The 16,612-nt window shown below is 40.6% G+C and overlaps 1 protein-coding gene across 1 annotated transcript in view; it reads right to left on the reverse strand.

Moving 5' to 3' along the window:
• Positions 1–16,612, reverse strand: part of SLC7A14 (solute carrier family 7 member 14) — an 87,753-nt gene that overhangs the window by 35,275 nt on the left and 35,866 nt on the right. The window contains exons 2-3 of the mRNA XM_036755679.1: positions 12,589–12,825; positions 9,309–9,526 (exon numbers count right to left, since the gene is read on the reverse strand). Of these exons, the coding sequence (XP_036611574.1) occupies positions 9,309–9,526; positions 12,589–12,825 (455 nt within the window). The remainder of the gene's footprint in view (positions 1–9,308; positions 9,527–12,588; positions 12,826–16,612) is intronic.

Below are 16,612 nucleotides of genomic sequence, written 5' to 3' on the forward strand. Positions count from 1 at the left end.
GAGCTGACTCTTTTTGTGTGGTTTCAGAGGGCAAATCAAGGACCAAAGGAGTTAATGTTAGAGGAAGGCAGGATTCCATCTCTAAAGAAGAGCTCAGAAACAAAGAGGAAAAGGGGCTGCCTCATAAACAAATTGGGGCTTCTTCTTGATGGCCATCATCACAGCATCATAGGCTCATAGAATTAGAGGCAGAAAGGACCTCAGAGGCCATATAATCCAACCCCTTCACTTTCCAAAGAAGGCACAGACAGTGCCATCTGAGTCCGGTTCTTCTGGATGGACATCTTTGTGGGATGCTGGAGAGAAGGTAGGGAAGAAAGTCAAACTACTTCAACTATTGATGATGATGCTGATAGTAATAGCTGGCATTTCTAGGGTCCTTTAAAGTTGTTTTTTAACTTAGTTTACTTTTTTACTTACTCTTTACTTAGGTTAAGTCACCTGATCCTTACAGCTATGCTGAATGAAGTTCTTCATTTTCCAGATGAAGAAAAGGATGCTCAAATGAGGGGACATGATTTGTCCAGAGTCACACAGCCAGAATATGCAGAGATGAGGCTTAAACCCATCTTCCTGGCTCCAAGGTTGGATCCTATGGCATATATGACTTCGTTGGTGTTTCTAGTTGGTTGTTTGTAGTGAATGCTGTTGCTTCAAGTCAATTTAATTCAATAAGCATTTGCTAACTGTACATTCTACATCTCAGGCACTGTGCTAGGGGCTAGAGATATAGACAGAAATGGAACGACTACTGCCCTCAAGGAGCTTACATCCTCCAGGAGAGCTGACTCTTTTTCTAGAGTGAAGGCATGTGAAGTCCAATGTTTTGAGTAAATGAGATGGCTTCTGGAACTCACAGACCTACTTCAGACCCACTCAGGTATAATCTCTGGAAGAGACCATTGAAAGCTATGGTGTTTATGACTTTAATCTCTGAAATTATTTTCCAGAATATCTAATCCTGAAGCCTGGGATGTTTTCTTCCTCACCTCTGCCTGAATACATAGTTCTATTTAAGGCTCAGCTTGAGCACCCCACCTAATGAGGTCTTTCCTGATTCCCCTCAGGTTTTAGAAATCCCTTCCCCTCAAATTACTTTGTATTTATTTGGCTCAGTAGACAGAGGACTTGGGTTCAAATTCTGCTTCTTATATTTCCTACTTGAATGATCTCATGTGACTTCCTTCTTGGGCCTCAGTTTCCTCACCTGTGAGATGAGGGTTGGACAAGATGGCCTCTGAGGTCTGGATCCATGATTGGATTTGAATCACAGATATTATTTCATTACATATATCATTTAATTGGTATTTGGATACATATCATTACCTGTGTATATGTTACTTAACTCTGATAGAAAATAAGCTTCTTGAAGGCAAGGACTTTTGATTTTGTCTTTGTATCCTAGCGCAGTGGTGGGCACCCAGTAGGCACTTAACATTTACTGAACTGAATTCCAATCAGGGTCATGCCAGAAAGCCCTTCATTCCTCAGAACCATCATTCCATGGGCCCTAGCTGCTGGAAGGCCGACGCCGCGTTAATTGGCAAAATCAGTCACACCATTCACGGCATCTACCCCAAATGTCTAGGTGAGTGGTGGCAAAAGCTGGCCTGACTGCAGTTTGCTAATGCCTATGAATGATTAGACCAAGCCTTTAACCAGTCATCTTGCCAGACTTCAAGCCCACAGTTAGCCACCATGGTGTCCTTACTCCCAGTGCTAAAAAAGACCCAGATCTGAAATGAATGGGTATTTGTAGCTGTCTGTCCCTTTTGCTCATTAGCAGCCTACACACGATGGGGAGGTGGGGGGGAATGTGTTAATAAGTTACGATAAATGCAGTGTGATTTAGAACACACTCAAAACAATTTTTGCTGTGTTTGGACATTGCAGACATTCCCTGTACCACTTATCAGGGACGTTTTTCCCGGGAATTATTTGGACAGTTAAAATATCTTGTTTGGTTAAAGAAAAATACGAAAGATAGCATCGGGAACAAGTAATATAAGGCACATACATATTAAACAGCATCCGGAGGCTGAGGAATTGCAGATGGTAGCTGGAGTTCATCTAAGGGACAGCCGATACTTGATATAGGAGGTGGGGGGAATGTTTATTTTTCTTGAGCTGTTCAAGACCAAAGAAGCGTTTGACCCAGATCTTGTAAGTGAGTAAACTGTTCCCTAGTTCATGAGAACCAAGAAAGGTGGTGGTGGGGACGGGGAGGGGAAGAGGGAGGAGGAGATAGACACGATGTTCAGTAACCCTTTCAAACTACCATGGGGAAACTATAGGAACTTAGAGAGCTTATTATATAGTACTTAGGATAGATCTGACTTAGTCCAAACCCTTCATTTTGCAGATAAGGAACTGAAGCCCTAAGTAGTGGCTTGCCCAAGTTTACACTGGAACCAGTCAAGGTAGACAGCCAGTTGAAAAGAATGGAAATAGGAGATGGAGAAAGGAGAAGCCTGGAAAGCATGAATGGGACCAAGGTGTAAGAGCTTTTAATGCCAAACAAAGGACTTTATAATTGATCCTAAATCAAACTAGGGTTTCCCAAGTGTGTGTGAGGAGGGTGACATGATCAGAGCCGTGCCTGAGAAAAGTCAATATGGTGGCTGTGTGGAGAATGGATTGGAGAGGGAAGAGACTTGAGGCAGAAAAACCAAAACCAATTAGGAGGCAATTGCCACAGTCTAGGTGAAAAGTGATGAGGACTGAACTAGGGTAGTGACTGTGTGAATGGAGAGAAGGGGATAAATATCATGGGGAGAGATATGACATCTGCAAACTGATTGGCAATGTGGCATCATCTTGAGAGGAACCTTAGTGGCATAGGAAGCATAGGATCTAGAGTCAAATGGTCTTGGACAAATAACATGACTTTACTGGGTCTTCATTTCGTCAAGTATAAAATGAGGCAGGTAGGTGACATAGTGGATGGACCTGTAGTCAGGAAGATCTGAGTTCCAATCCTCTTTCAAACATTTCCTAGTTATATGACTCCAGGCAAATCACTTCAGTTGTTTCTTTGTCTGTAAAAATAGGGAGCTGGTCTCAGTGGCCCATCAGATCCCTGCCAGGTCTAGATCTATGAACCTATGAAAATGAGGGGATGTTTGGGCTTGATGATTCTTGAGGTCCCTTCTCGCTCTAAACCTCTGCTCCTAGGACTTAACTGGGTCCCCACACTGCCTTGCAAATAAGTCCTAGTCCACAAAGTATACTTTTTCAGCTCATCCTACCTGCCAGAGGCTACAAAGTCAATAAAAGGAACAGTTTTTACTAGTTTCTCAAAGTATTTCCCTAAATATACCATAAAGCTTTCATAGGTGTGTAGCTTTGCATTGTGGGACTCTAAGATCTCCAAAGACTTAAGGGTCCCTCAGAGAGCAGCAGAAAGGCTCATGGTAAGTGCAAGCAGACTTATACAGTGCGCATAAAGAGTTAGGAAGGAAAATGATGGAAAGTATGTTATCAAAGATTATATGAGTGATAAAAAGGAGGAACTGGATATGTGACAAGAGCGAGGGGGAGTTAAGTGATGGACAGTCATTGAGCCTCATTGTGATGGCAAGAAAAAATAAAGCATGTCCCTGGGACATTGGGTGCACCTTTTCTCGTGAAATGATCAGAGGACAGGGACAAGAGTTGCATAGGGTGAGTGGGCGTGGATGGGTTGCGAACCACATTGATGGAGGGAACATCTTCATCCATGAGATCACTGTTTCCCCAGCAATTGCTTATTCTGTTCCTGGCTACTGAAATGTAGAGCAAGCTCATTAAACCTGTAGATGATACATTGATGGCAGGTGTCCAGCACTTTGGAAAATAGGATCAGATTCAAAGTGACCTTAGTAAATTGGAAAAGATGCCAGGAGCCCGCAGAATAAATTTTTTTTAAAGGTAACACGCAGGATGACGCACATGGGGAGGAAAAACTCATAATACCTAGATCCAAGATCTGGCCCTGTCAAAGCAAAAAAGGTGGATAAGTTCAAACTATAACACTGGGACTCAAGGCCCTTTATATACTGGGTCTAAATGACCTCTCTAGCCTTATCACAACTATTCTTCTCACACACTATAATCTAGCCAACCTGTGTTATTCTCTGTCCCTTGCAAATGCCCTGTGATTTTTTTTTGTCTTCATATCTTTGCTTATATTATTTCTGTACCTATCTACCCTTCAAGGTGCAGCTCAAATGGCACTTTCTCCATAAAACCTTCACAGATACCATCAATTGGAAGTGATTTCTCCCTCAGTTGTTCTCATTGCACTTTATGAGATCTCTTGTGCACTTCTTTTTTTGGGGGGGGCAGAGAAATTGGGGTTAAGTGACTTGCCCAAGGTCACACAGCTAGTATTCATGTCAAGTGTCTGAGGCCGGATTTTAACTCAGGGCCTCCTGACTCCACGGCCGGTGCTCTACTTACTGTGCCACCTAGCGGCCCATCTTGTGCATTTATGATATAACAATTTATAGTCTCTTTATCTGCATGCACGTCTTATCTCCCTTCTGGGTTGTAAACCATTTGAGGAAAGGGATCGTGTCTTATTTATCTTTCTGGGTACAGTGTGGTACAACGGAAAGAGTCTTGGGTTTGAAGTCAGAGGAAATGGGTTTAAATCCACATTCTCTCACTTATTACCCATACTACCTTGGGAAAATCACTTTAACTCTTGACCTTAGATTCTTCTTCTCCAAAATGAGTGGTTTGGAATAGATCATGTCCATGGTCCTTTCCAGTTTTAAATTTGTCATTCCGCATCTCTCCCAGTGAAAAGCAGCATGATATAGTGGATAGAAGGCCAACCTCTGATTCAGGAAGATCTGTTTTCAAGTGCTGCCTCTGATACAAACTGGCTGTGTGACTCTTATTTACCCTCTCAGTGCCCCCAAGATTCCCTAACATTATTAGTTGAAGGGCAGGTGATGATCTGCTTTGGAAGAAGGACCTTTTTCACTGGGAGTTCTCTACCCTGATTCAAATTCTCTCAGCACCTAACACAGTGCTCTGTGTAAAGTTCTTGTATGATGTTTATTGAATGAGTTCAATTCTCAACATTTGGAGTCAAATATGATGCTTCCTATTCACTTTTTAAAAATCAGCACCTATTTTCTCTCCCTTCTCCTTGACCTTCCCATTGAACAATAAAAAGAAAGAAGAGAAAGCCCAAGTAACAAATACACAGAGTCCAGCAAAACAAATTTTCACATTAGCCATGTCCAAAAAGAATGTCTCATTCTGATGTTTCTTACTCTCTCATCAACAGCCCCTGGGCACTGAGCTTCCAGTCATGATGAGGGCATTACAGTGGTCCATTCACACACTTTCTCCAGGTCCTTAGGGTGACCAATGGCATTTCATGCAAGATAACTAGCTGGGGTTAGGTATGTGGTCCAGAGTCAGGCAAGAAATCAAAGCTAATTGGCTCCATTGATCAGGCATGGAACTTCAGCCTTATATTCTCATAGGCACAACCCTCTGGCCAGTGGAGAAAATCAGCCCCTGGCAATGCAGTGCTACCACGAAAAAAAATGTGTCTGATCCTGAGCTTTGGATGTATAAATAAGATCACAGGACATGTACCTCAGAGAGCATCTAGTTCTTCCCCAGGCCCCTTTCTATAACACAGAGACTGAGACTTTATTGCCTTATCCAAAGCCATAAAAGCTAAGATGCAGTTGAGCTGGAATTCAGACCCAGATCTTCTGGGTTTAAATTAGACTCTACTCTACCACATCAAGAGCATTGGTCTCTGAGTGAATTCTTCACTCCTACTCACACCCTAGTTTGTTCCTTTCCAGAATTCTCAGTTGTGGACCAACTTGAGGATGGATGAGAAGTTATCAGAGAGCAACTACCAAAGACCCTTAAAATGACTGGAAATAAAACATACTCAAGTCACAGGGGTGAGGAATTTGTGGTGTCGAGGCTGCAGGCTCCCCATCCGTTTGAATTTTACAGTTTGAAGATCATGAGAAACCTCAATTTACTAAAGCCTTTTGAATGAAAAGCCACAAAGGATCATGAACAATCCTTGTTCATTTCACTGAGAATGGGATGCCAAGAAATGGGCTGGAGCTATAGTATGAGTCACTAAGGCTTGACATAAAGAAGCCTGCTCTGAATGTGTAAAAATCAGGAAACATGAATGTATTTCATTTCTTACTGGGCACCATGTTTTTATAGAGAAAATTCCAGCCTGGGATGTCACTCCAGAAGAAGGCAAATGGGATGTTAAGGACACTTGATGTATTGGGATATTTAGCGAGAATATTTAGGCTCGGGGGAGTGGGTGGGTTGGTTAGTTTGAAAGGCTGTCCAATGGAAGCAGGATTAAGCTCACTTTACCTGGTCTAGACTAAGCCTAGTGTAGTCTACTTGGCTCCAATGGAGCCATCTTGGATTAGAATTTACATTGGTGGGTAGAAGTAACATAGAAGTGGGTTCGGGCTCAATATTCTAAGATTATTTTTATTTTTCAAGCAAAACACATTTTAAAATTAATCTGTCTCTCCCACTACCATACACTGAGCAAATTACCTCCCTAATATATACCTCAGCATAGATCTACATACTCCCATGAAACAAATTCCCTTTATAAAGACAGTCAGCCAATCAGCATTTATTAAGTGTCAGGTTAAGTGCTTAGTAAGTAGTGAGTTTCCCATCACTGAAGAAATTGAAGGAAAGCTTGAACTACCACCTATTGGTGAGGATGTAGAGAGGATTTTCACTTGATGTAGGGTGGGATTGGACTAGATGTCCTTTCAGTGCTAAGATTCCAAATAAACAGAAGACATCCTTCTTGGTCTGGGATGATTCCAGAATAAGCTTGTTTGAAGACCATGGAATGAACTGAAGGATCTTTAAAAATTCTTCTCAGTGCCAAGAGTCTATAATTATGTCATTTTGAGGTTGTTTAGGGAAATCAAAATTCAATAGCTGAACATTCTACTTTAAAGCATGGCTCACCCATCATTATAGTTGTTAACTACCACACCCTATTCTTTTAAACTCCTTTCAAAAATAAGACCTCCTATCTCTTTAAAAATAACTCGTGTCAATTACTTGCCATCTCCATCTAACGGATGAAAGAATCCTAAAATGGAGAGTTTAAAAGGCTGGCCAAAACAGGGTAATAAACTACATCATTCTAGTGTTTTATTCAAATATCTTTAAACTTTTGTTCCATTTCTTACATCTGAATGAGAACTGTAAAGGAGAGTATTCCAAGAATTTCCAAATTGGCGGGCCCTGGTAGGGTTTGTACTACTCTTCTATAGCCTTTGGGGACCACCTCGGGGTCCCTTCCACTCCATGGAGATTAGCAATGCTTCAATGTAAATATGAAAAATTATTTCCTGTCCTCCCCCATGATATCTGGTCATGGGACCATAGATTTATTATAGAAAGTGATGAGAGAGGGCATCCAGCACAACAGCCTTACGTACAGCTCTCAACTTGGCGTCAGAGGACCTGGGTTCCAATGCTAGTTCTGTCACCAGTGTGACCCTGGACCAATCACTTTGCCCCTCTGGATCTGCACTTCACTGGAATGTAGATTCAGGGATGGAAAGAACCTTAGAGATAGCCTAGAACAACCCTGTTATCTTACAGATGAGCAAATGGAGACGTTACTCACCCAAAGTCACACACACCACAATAAGCAACAAAAGTGAGATTTTGACCTAACTCATTTGTTGTTGGATCCACTGTTCTTTCACCCACACCTAAGCTGCCTCATCCTTGGGGGGAGGACACTTTCAGTAAACTCTGAAACAGCAAAACCGACCAAGTGCTGACAGAAGTGTCCAGCAACCACCCAAAGAGTACTTTCTGGCAAATTTCATGAAATCCATATAAGCATCCAGGGTTCCTTCAATGTCCCCTCCTGTAAGGAACAGTGGACAGTGACAGCGCTTTGAAGTTTATATAGAACTTGGTCCCTGTTAATAGCCTATCAGGGAGGTCCTGTAGCCATTATTCCCATTCCATAGATGAAAGAACTGAAGCCAGATAGGTTGCTCACCTTCTTCATGTAGCTGTTTCTGATATTCCCATTTCCTAGTGTGTCCCTCCCTTGGTATCTTGCATTTAACAACTTCCTTTATTTGATATTTATTCCCTAGCTACTTTTATATGCATATGTCGCATCCCTGTTAGAATATAAGTTCTTTGAAGGCATTGAGTTTTTCAATCTGTTTCTTTGTATCCATGGCACCAAGCAAGTGCCTGGCACATAGTAGGTGCTTAATAAATGCTTGTTGATCGACCTGCCAAAGGTCACACACCTAATGAGTGTCAAGAATGGGAAATCAGGTTTCTCCTGACTGTAGGATTTATCTTCTGTCCAATGATAATCATTATTTATGAAATGCTTAAAGTTTGCAAAGTGCCTTAGAATCATTATCTCATTTGATCCTTACAACAGCTCCATCAGATAGTATTATTACCAAATAATAATAAATTATCTCCCGTAGGGAGACATGTTTGTTCTAAGGTATTCTAGCTAGCATGACCCCTATTTTACAGATGAGGAAACTGAGTCTCAAAGAACCCATGGTCACAAGACAGTATCAGCGGTGGGCTATGAACCTGTCTTTCTGATTCCCAGGCCACATCCCCATTCTTTACACCATGCTGCCTCTCTAAAATCTGCTTTGCTCATCTTTTGTTTTTAAGTTAAAAGAAAGAATTGAAGAGCAGCACACACTGAAGAGGACATACCTGCTGCTCCAATTTAGAATGTAAGCTCCTCGAGGGCAGACACTGTATTGGTTTAGGCTCTGCATCCCCAGCACTCAGCGCTATGGCTTACACACAGTAGGTGCTTATTGAATGGATGGCTAGTGTCAAACTTGCTAATACATTCTCTTCCAACCAGCTCCTAAGCCTCAGTTTGAATGCACACTGAAATAGAAACTACCAGGTGTTAAAAAGCGGCAGCTGGTGGTGCAGTGGACCTCCAGTCAGGAAGACCACAGTTCAAATCTTGCTTCAGAGACTCACTAGCTGTGTGATCCTGGGCAAATCCCTTAACCTTCTTCAGCCTCAGTTTCCTCACCTTTAAAGTGGGAATAATAGTACCACCTACATCACAGCTTTGTGAGGATCACATGAAGGAACACGTAAAATGCTTTACAAAACCTCAGTGGGCTAGATGAAGCACAGCCATCATTGTTAGAAGGACGTTTTGAGCCCGATGGGGCAGAGGGACATTTTCTTTTGTCTTTTTAGATAGACTACCAGCCAGAGGGGACACCATGCCCACCAAGACCGTGGAAGAAGCTTACCCCTGACCATCCATGAGGCAGGAACTGTCCTTCAGCCCAGTAGCTTCCATTGATGAAGAAAAGACCAGCAATCATGATAAACACCCAGACAGCCAAGTTGAGCACATTGAGAACGTTGTTGAAGCCCACAGAATTTTTCACCCCCAAGGCAACAATGACGGTCACAATGACAGCGATGACAAGGGCCAGCAGGTCTGGGTACGATTCTTCTCCTTTTCCTGTAACACAGAGGAATTAGGCATGGATTACTTTTTTAGTCAGAGAAAAATACTCATGAGCATCCCACAGTGAGACAGCATTTTTTTTGCAATGCAATTGGGGTTAAGTGACTTGCCCAGGGTCGTACACCTATAAGTGTCAAGTGTCTGAGGTTGGATTTGAACTCAGGTCCTCCTGACTACAAGGCTGGTGCTCCATCCACTGTGCCACTTAGCTGCCCCAGCATTTTGCTTTTGAGAGAAATATTGGTGAGAATAGAGCATGGAATGGAGCTTAGAAATCCCATATGTATGGATATGTGCATACATACGCATGTGTTGCAGCTCACAGGCAGCTGTATGTGCCTATTTGCAGACTGGCTGGTTTTCATGGAATAGTGCCAGGCTTGGAGTCAGGAGATTACAATTTTACACTTGCCAGCTAATTCACTGGGGGCAAATTACTTAACTTGTTGGAGCCTCAGTTTTCTCATCTGAGAAATGGGAGTAATACATCATTGTACTCCCTATTTCTCTCATTATGAGGGATGCACTTTGCTATCTTTGAAGTGCTCTATGAATTTGAATTATTGTTATAACATTTGTGTGTAAAAACTCTCTTAGTTCTTACTTGTAAGATTTTGTAATATGATTAATTAAAAACGTTAGATCCTGCTTTTGGCTCCACCATTTTCCCATTTCCTGCCTAAGTTCTTGTAAATTTGTAAGGAAGATTGAAGAGTGAATCATCAGAAAATGCTGCAAGAACAGATTTCTGCTTATGTGTGTCAATGTGCAGAGACAATGGAAAGTAGAAGGGGAGATCTTTGAGATCTATTTTTTTTATCATGCCCAGCACATAGTAGGTGCTTAATAATAACATCTAACATTTATGTAACACTTACTACGTTCCAAGCACAGTGTGAGGCTTACAATTTTTATCTCATTTGATCCTTACAACAACTCTGGTTGTGGGTGCTATTATTATCTTCATTTTACAGAAGAGGAAACTGAGTCAGAGGTTAAGTGACTTGCCTGGGGTCACACACCTAGTAAGAGTCTGAGGCTGGATTTGAACTCAATTCTTCCAGACTCCAGGCCCGGCGTTCTATCCAAGGAGTCACCTAGCTAATGGAATTAATAGGATCACAGATCTAAAATGGGAAGAGACTTCCAAGGCCATTCCAACCCTCTCACTTTATAGATGAGGAAATTGGGACCCAGACAGTCTACAGGAAGGATTTCCTGATCCTAGTACTTTCTCTCTGCTGAGCACTCCCTGTTTATCCCATCTATAGCTTGTATATACATGACCGTTAATCAGTTGACTCCCTCATTAGATTGTAAGCTTCTTGAAGGCAGGGACTGTCTTTTGCCTTTCTGTTTATTCCCAGCACTTAGCACAGTGCCTGGTGCATAGTAAATGCTTAATAAATATTGATTGATTGATTGGTAGAAGGAAGATTTGAATTCAGGTTCTTGACTCCAGATCTTGTATGCTTTCACCTCTACCACATTGCCTTGCTACAGTCTGTTATTCATCCAACAAGTGTTTATTCCTATATCCTTACCTTATTCCTTTTTAGCTTCTTTTTATATTTTGTTTTTCCCCATTAGATTGACAGCTTTTGAGGGTAGGGACTGCCTTTTACCTTTCTTTGAATCCCCAGAGCTTAGCACAGTTCTGGGCATACAGTAGGTACTTAACAAATGTTTGTTGACTCAGACTCTGATTAAGCATCTACTGTGTATTATCACCTCATGGTAATGGGGATACAGAGATAAAAGACAAACGTTATTTATTGTCAAGAAGCTCCTTCTGTTGGCTAAAGGGCAGTACAACATGTAAATCAATACAAAATAAGTAAAAAGTATATGGGGCGGGGGAGGAGGGCATGATGTTCTTCGAGTTGTTCACCAATAAGTGCATTCTGTGGCAAATGAACTCTTTTCTTCTAGAACAGGACAGGAGAGAGATTCAAGGGAAGTCCCCAGGACTGAAGAACTCAGAGCAATAGAAGACATGGTTTCTAGTCATGGTTTTATCACTAATTGTTAGTGGAATGTCAGGCAAGTTACTCAGTCTCTCTGGGTCTCAGTTTCCCTATCTGTAAAATGAAGAGGTTGGAATCAATAATCTCTAAAATATCTTCTGAGTCCATAATGATGTGAGGTCCATTTGGACAACATGGCAAAAAGTGGGGATGCTCATTAGGGCTTGATGCATTTGGTCTTCTTAAAGAAAGCTGGATAATGGTTTTTTTTTTTTTGTTAGCAACCTGAGATAGCAAAACTGAGACTTTGATACAGTGCAGTAGCATTACCTTGGACCTCAGTGTAAATCCCAGCACTCATACAGGCAGGTTATTTTGTCTCTCTAACCCTCAGCTGACCCATCTCTAAAATGGGAACCATATTAGCTGTAGTGCTTGCCTGAAAGGGTTGTTGTGGGTACAAAATGACAAAATGTCTATAAAGTGCATTGCAAACTTTATGGAACGTACGAACATAATATCAATGACAATTAGCGGACCTTGGTTCAAATCCCACCTCTGATATTTATTACCTGAATTGCTTTAGGCAAGTAATTTCACCTTTCTGGGTCTCAGTTTCCTCTTATATAAAATGAGAGGGTTGAACTAGCCGACCTCTGAAGTGCTTTCTGGCTTTAAAGCTATGTTCCTAAGAGACTTGCTTGCTATTGTAGAAATATTCTGGAGAAGATCCATGAATGGGAACAAAATTTACTCAACTCTTATGAAATTTAAGATACTAAGATCAGACACTAGGCTTGAAAAGAGCCTATTTTAGGTCCTTCCAATGTGGTACAGTCTCCTTTCTGACCAGAAGTATGCCTTCTGGTTGTGTTAAGTGAGATGAATTAAATTCAATTGAACTATATTACAAACTTTTGTAAGTAAGAGTTTTGTTTTACCTGTCTTTTTTTTTTCTCCATTGTGCCTAGCACATAGTTGGGATTTAATAAATGTTTGATTGGGATATATCTGTTGCATGGAGTCTGGTCAGATGGCTATGTGTAAGGATCTGCTAAAAGGCAAATATTTCTCTTTTTGGATTCTTACCCAGGCCATTTAAAGTCCCCACGCTGTCAATCATCCATCGGCTGATGGTGTGGTTTGCCAGGGAGTCAAACATACTGCTTAGGGCACTGGCCCCTGCTGCGGTGCCAATCAGGTACTCCAGGATCAGATTCCAGCCAATAAAAAATGCCACAAATTCGCCCACTGTGACGTAGCTGTAGGTGTAGGCTGACCCAGTGGTCTTCGGAACTCGAACTCCAAATTCAGCATAGCAGACACCTGTATGTGGCACACATACAAGATAGTTCTTTGAGACTGGAATCATTGGAAAGGGGAGAAAGCCTTTTGATTGTTATCCATCTTGGGCTTTACAGGTACCAAAATGATCATTACTTGAAAGAATATAATACTTGCTTTACAAATGTGAGTCCTCTTTAAATGTCACTTCAGGAAGACTTCTCAACCTGGTTAAAGACAGAAAGTCCCTATATACACAAAAAAGTATCATTTTCTGAGGGGCAAAGAATTGGGAAAAAAGGACCCATGGATTAGGAAATGCCTAAACAAATTGTGGTATATGAAGGTCATGACATATTACTACTTCATAAAAATAAAAAATCTGAAGAATCTAGAGAAGCATAAGAAATTTTTTATGAACTGATTCAGAGAGAAAAAAGTAGAACCAGAAAAATGATATACACAATGACTGCAATGATTTAATTTTAGAACAACAAAATGAACCCAATTGCCATGTGATTATTTTATCATAAATTTTTATTAATATCTCTTTTTTGTGTCACCAAAATTTCTCCCTTTATCCTCCTCCCTGAGGGCCATCATATGTAATAAATATTTTTAAAAGGAAAAAATAAAATTAGCAAAATTGATCAACACATTGTAAGAGTCTGAAAAAGATGCACAATATACACCAGCTGTGAATCTCCCACCTCTGCAAAGAAGTGGGGTGAGGGTGTCTTCTCATATTTCTTTTTTGGAGCTATGCTTATTCTGTATAATTTTACAATATTCACTTTTGATTGTTTTGCAGTTGTTCTTTCCATTTACATATTTGTAGTTATTGGATATGTTATTTTCTTGGCTCTGCTTACTTCACTCTGCATCAGATTATGTAACTCTTTCCATATTTCTCTGTTTTCATCATAATTGTTGATTTTTTACAGTATGGAAGTATTCTATTACATTCATATACCACAATTTGTTTGGTCATTCCCCAATCAATGGACCTTCATCTAGTTCTTTGCTATCACAAGAGTGCTACTGTAAATATTCTGGTATATATGGGAACTTTCTTCTTATAATGAACTTCTTGGAGGTATACACTTAATAATGGAATTTTTGGATCAAAAGGTTTGAACATTTTATCTGCTTTATGTGGATAATTCCAAATTGTTTTCCAAAACCGTACTAATTGCACAACTCCACCAACAATGCATTAGTGTGTTGTCTTCTCATAAGCCCCCAAACATTGACTATTCCCGTCTTTTGTCATCTTTGCCATTTCTAGGGTGTGAAGTGAAACTTCAGTGTTATTTTGATTTGCATTTCTCTTATCATCAGTGAATTGGGGCATTCTTTTATATGTTTATTAATAATTTGCCTTTCTTCTTTGGAAAACTTTTTGTTCATATCATTTGACTTATTTGTTTGGGGAAGACTTTTGGAATGAATTGCTTATGTATCTGAGAAATTTGCTACAAATATTTTTTTCCAAATCCTACTGCTTCCTTCTTATCCTAGGTGCATTAATTTTGTTTGTGCAGCAGCTTTTGTTTAACATAATAATTTTTTCTTTTGTAATTACCTCTATCCCTTGTTTGGGAACATGATTTGACTTCTCTATTTTTTATATGATCTTTAATATTAAGATCACATATGGATTTATAATTCATTGTAGTATATGCTACAAGGTGTTGGCTTAAGTTTAATATCTGCCAGACTGCTTTCCAGTTTCCTCAATTGCTGTTTCACCATAATCACTAAACTTTGTCCCATAGAAAAGAAAGTGCATTTCCTCTTTCCACTGAAGAGTGACTATAGAATGTTGTAGATATTGTCAAATACAGTTGATATATAGGTTAGTTTTGCTCAGCTATTTTAAAAAACAATATTCTTTATAAATAAAAGCTTCCTGGGAAGGGGTTTGGAAAAAGGATAGATTTAGACATGATTGTGGTGTAAAAACAAAAGAAATAAATAAAGCAAGCAAAAAAGTTTCTCCATTTGAAGTCCTTTGAAGAACCAAGCTAATTCAGTGTTGTTATACTTTTCTGACCTTAAAGGACAACCTGAAATCCATTTCCTTTTTCTGAGTTAATCTGTGTGTATATTTATATTTCATTTGTCTGTTGAATTTAGATTGAAATCCACTGAGTGGGTCTGGTATTTGTGGTAGTCTGAAAAACTTTATTTTCTGCCTCTTTGAGATCCATCAGGCTCCTGTGTTCTAACTGCGCTCCTTCTTCCTGCTAAATCTATTCTTTTTTTGCGGCTTGTCCATTGCTGGAAACTTCCTTACTCTGTGATTGATATGGGGATGGGGTATCTTGGGTATTCTTTGGTAGCTCCTCAGCATCTCCCCCTCCTGTGTCATCAGAAGTGGGAAACCAATTAGCTAAGATTGCTAGAGATCGCCATCCAAACCGGTGTCCTTAGCCTACTTTTGGGAACTACCCTGACTTGAGAAGGACGAAAGATACAGAAAAGTAACGAAAGCTTCTTGTTGCCTAGGAGGGACAAGTCTAGAGGGCAGGGAGCCCCTTCCAGGGTCATCATGACCCCTTTTCTCCTCTTTCCACAACCTGAAGGCAATTGAACTTGATGCTTGGTGACCTCCCTGCATATTTCCCTAATTACAGTCTGTCCTTCCACTCTCCAGTATCCTTAGTCACTTCTGCCCGCACACAGTGGATGAAGAGCTGGAGTCCAGAAGCCCAAAGTTAAAATCTGGCCTCAGACACTTACTAGCTGTAGGTCTCTGAGCAAATCACGTAACCTCTCTGTGGCTCAATTTCTTTCTCTATAAAATGGGGGATAATAACAGCACCTACCTCACAGTGTTGTTGTAAGGATAGAATGGGATAAAATATGCAAAACTTTGCAAAACATAAAATGCTGGCTATTTAATAGTATTATTATCTATTACCTTATTACCTGCATTGGTAGCTGATTTTCCCTCACTAGAGACTCATTCCTTTAACTTACTAAGCATCTTCCTTTAACAGATACCTTCCCCAATATTGAATGATTATTGACTACTACAAATTAATTTCCTAGCTCATGTTCCTATCTGCCAGTTAGCTAATGTAAGCCTTGAGGGAATGGGAATTTTTAGGGAGTTATGGTGGGACTTGAGGGGTAATTTTGGAGCATGGGAAAGCCTAGTTTTCTTATTGTCACTGAGAGGCAGAATGAGAGCAAGTATTCTAGGGGAGCGGATGGGGCAGAGGAGATCTCAGAAGGTAGAGGCTACTGAAAGGGAAGGTGGGAGAAGAGCAAAACTAAACTCTGCTTATTTCATCATTTTAGTTGGAGCTGGCATTGAAATGCTGATGAGTGAAACACTGCTCACTTCATCCTGGTCAATTAGCTGGGAGAGGCAATTGGTGTAATGACAAGAACAGTAGCTTTGGAGTCGGGGGTCTTAGTTTTGAATATCAGCTCTGCCGCTTAATAGTTGTGTGACCTTGGACAAGTCACTCCTCTCTGGATCTCAGTTAACCCATTTATTAAGTGAGGGGTTGAATGTGAGGATCTTTCAGGGCTCTTCCAGCTCTAACTTTGAGCTCTCGCATCTCCCAAATCTAGCTGAAACCCACCTGAACAGAACTTCACCCTAAAGAGAAAAGCATTAAAGACCCCAAGGGTCGAGGCTCCCTGGAAATTACTTAAAGAGCTTCAAGAGACCAAGCAGTAATCCCAGTCTCTGCATTGGGGTCACTGCTGCTGACCACTTAAAGGATCCGCCAATCAACACAAGACATTTAGGGACCACACCTACTACAATTAAATTGCAAGCCATTCAAAAGATATAGATCCCCATTACCCT

This window comes from Trichosurus vulpecula, chromosome 4, assembly GCF_011100635.1.
Source record: "Trichosurus vulpecula isolate mTriVul1 chromosome 4, mTriVul1.pri, whole genome shotgun sequence".
NCBI lineage: Eukaryota > Metazoa > Chordata > Mammalia > Diprotodontia > Phalangeridae > Trichosurus > Trichosurus vulpecula.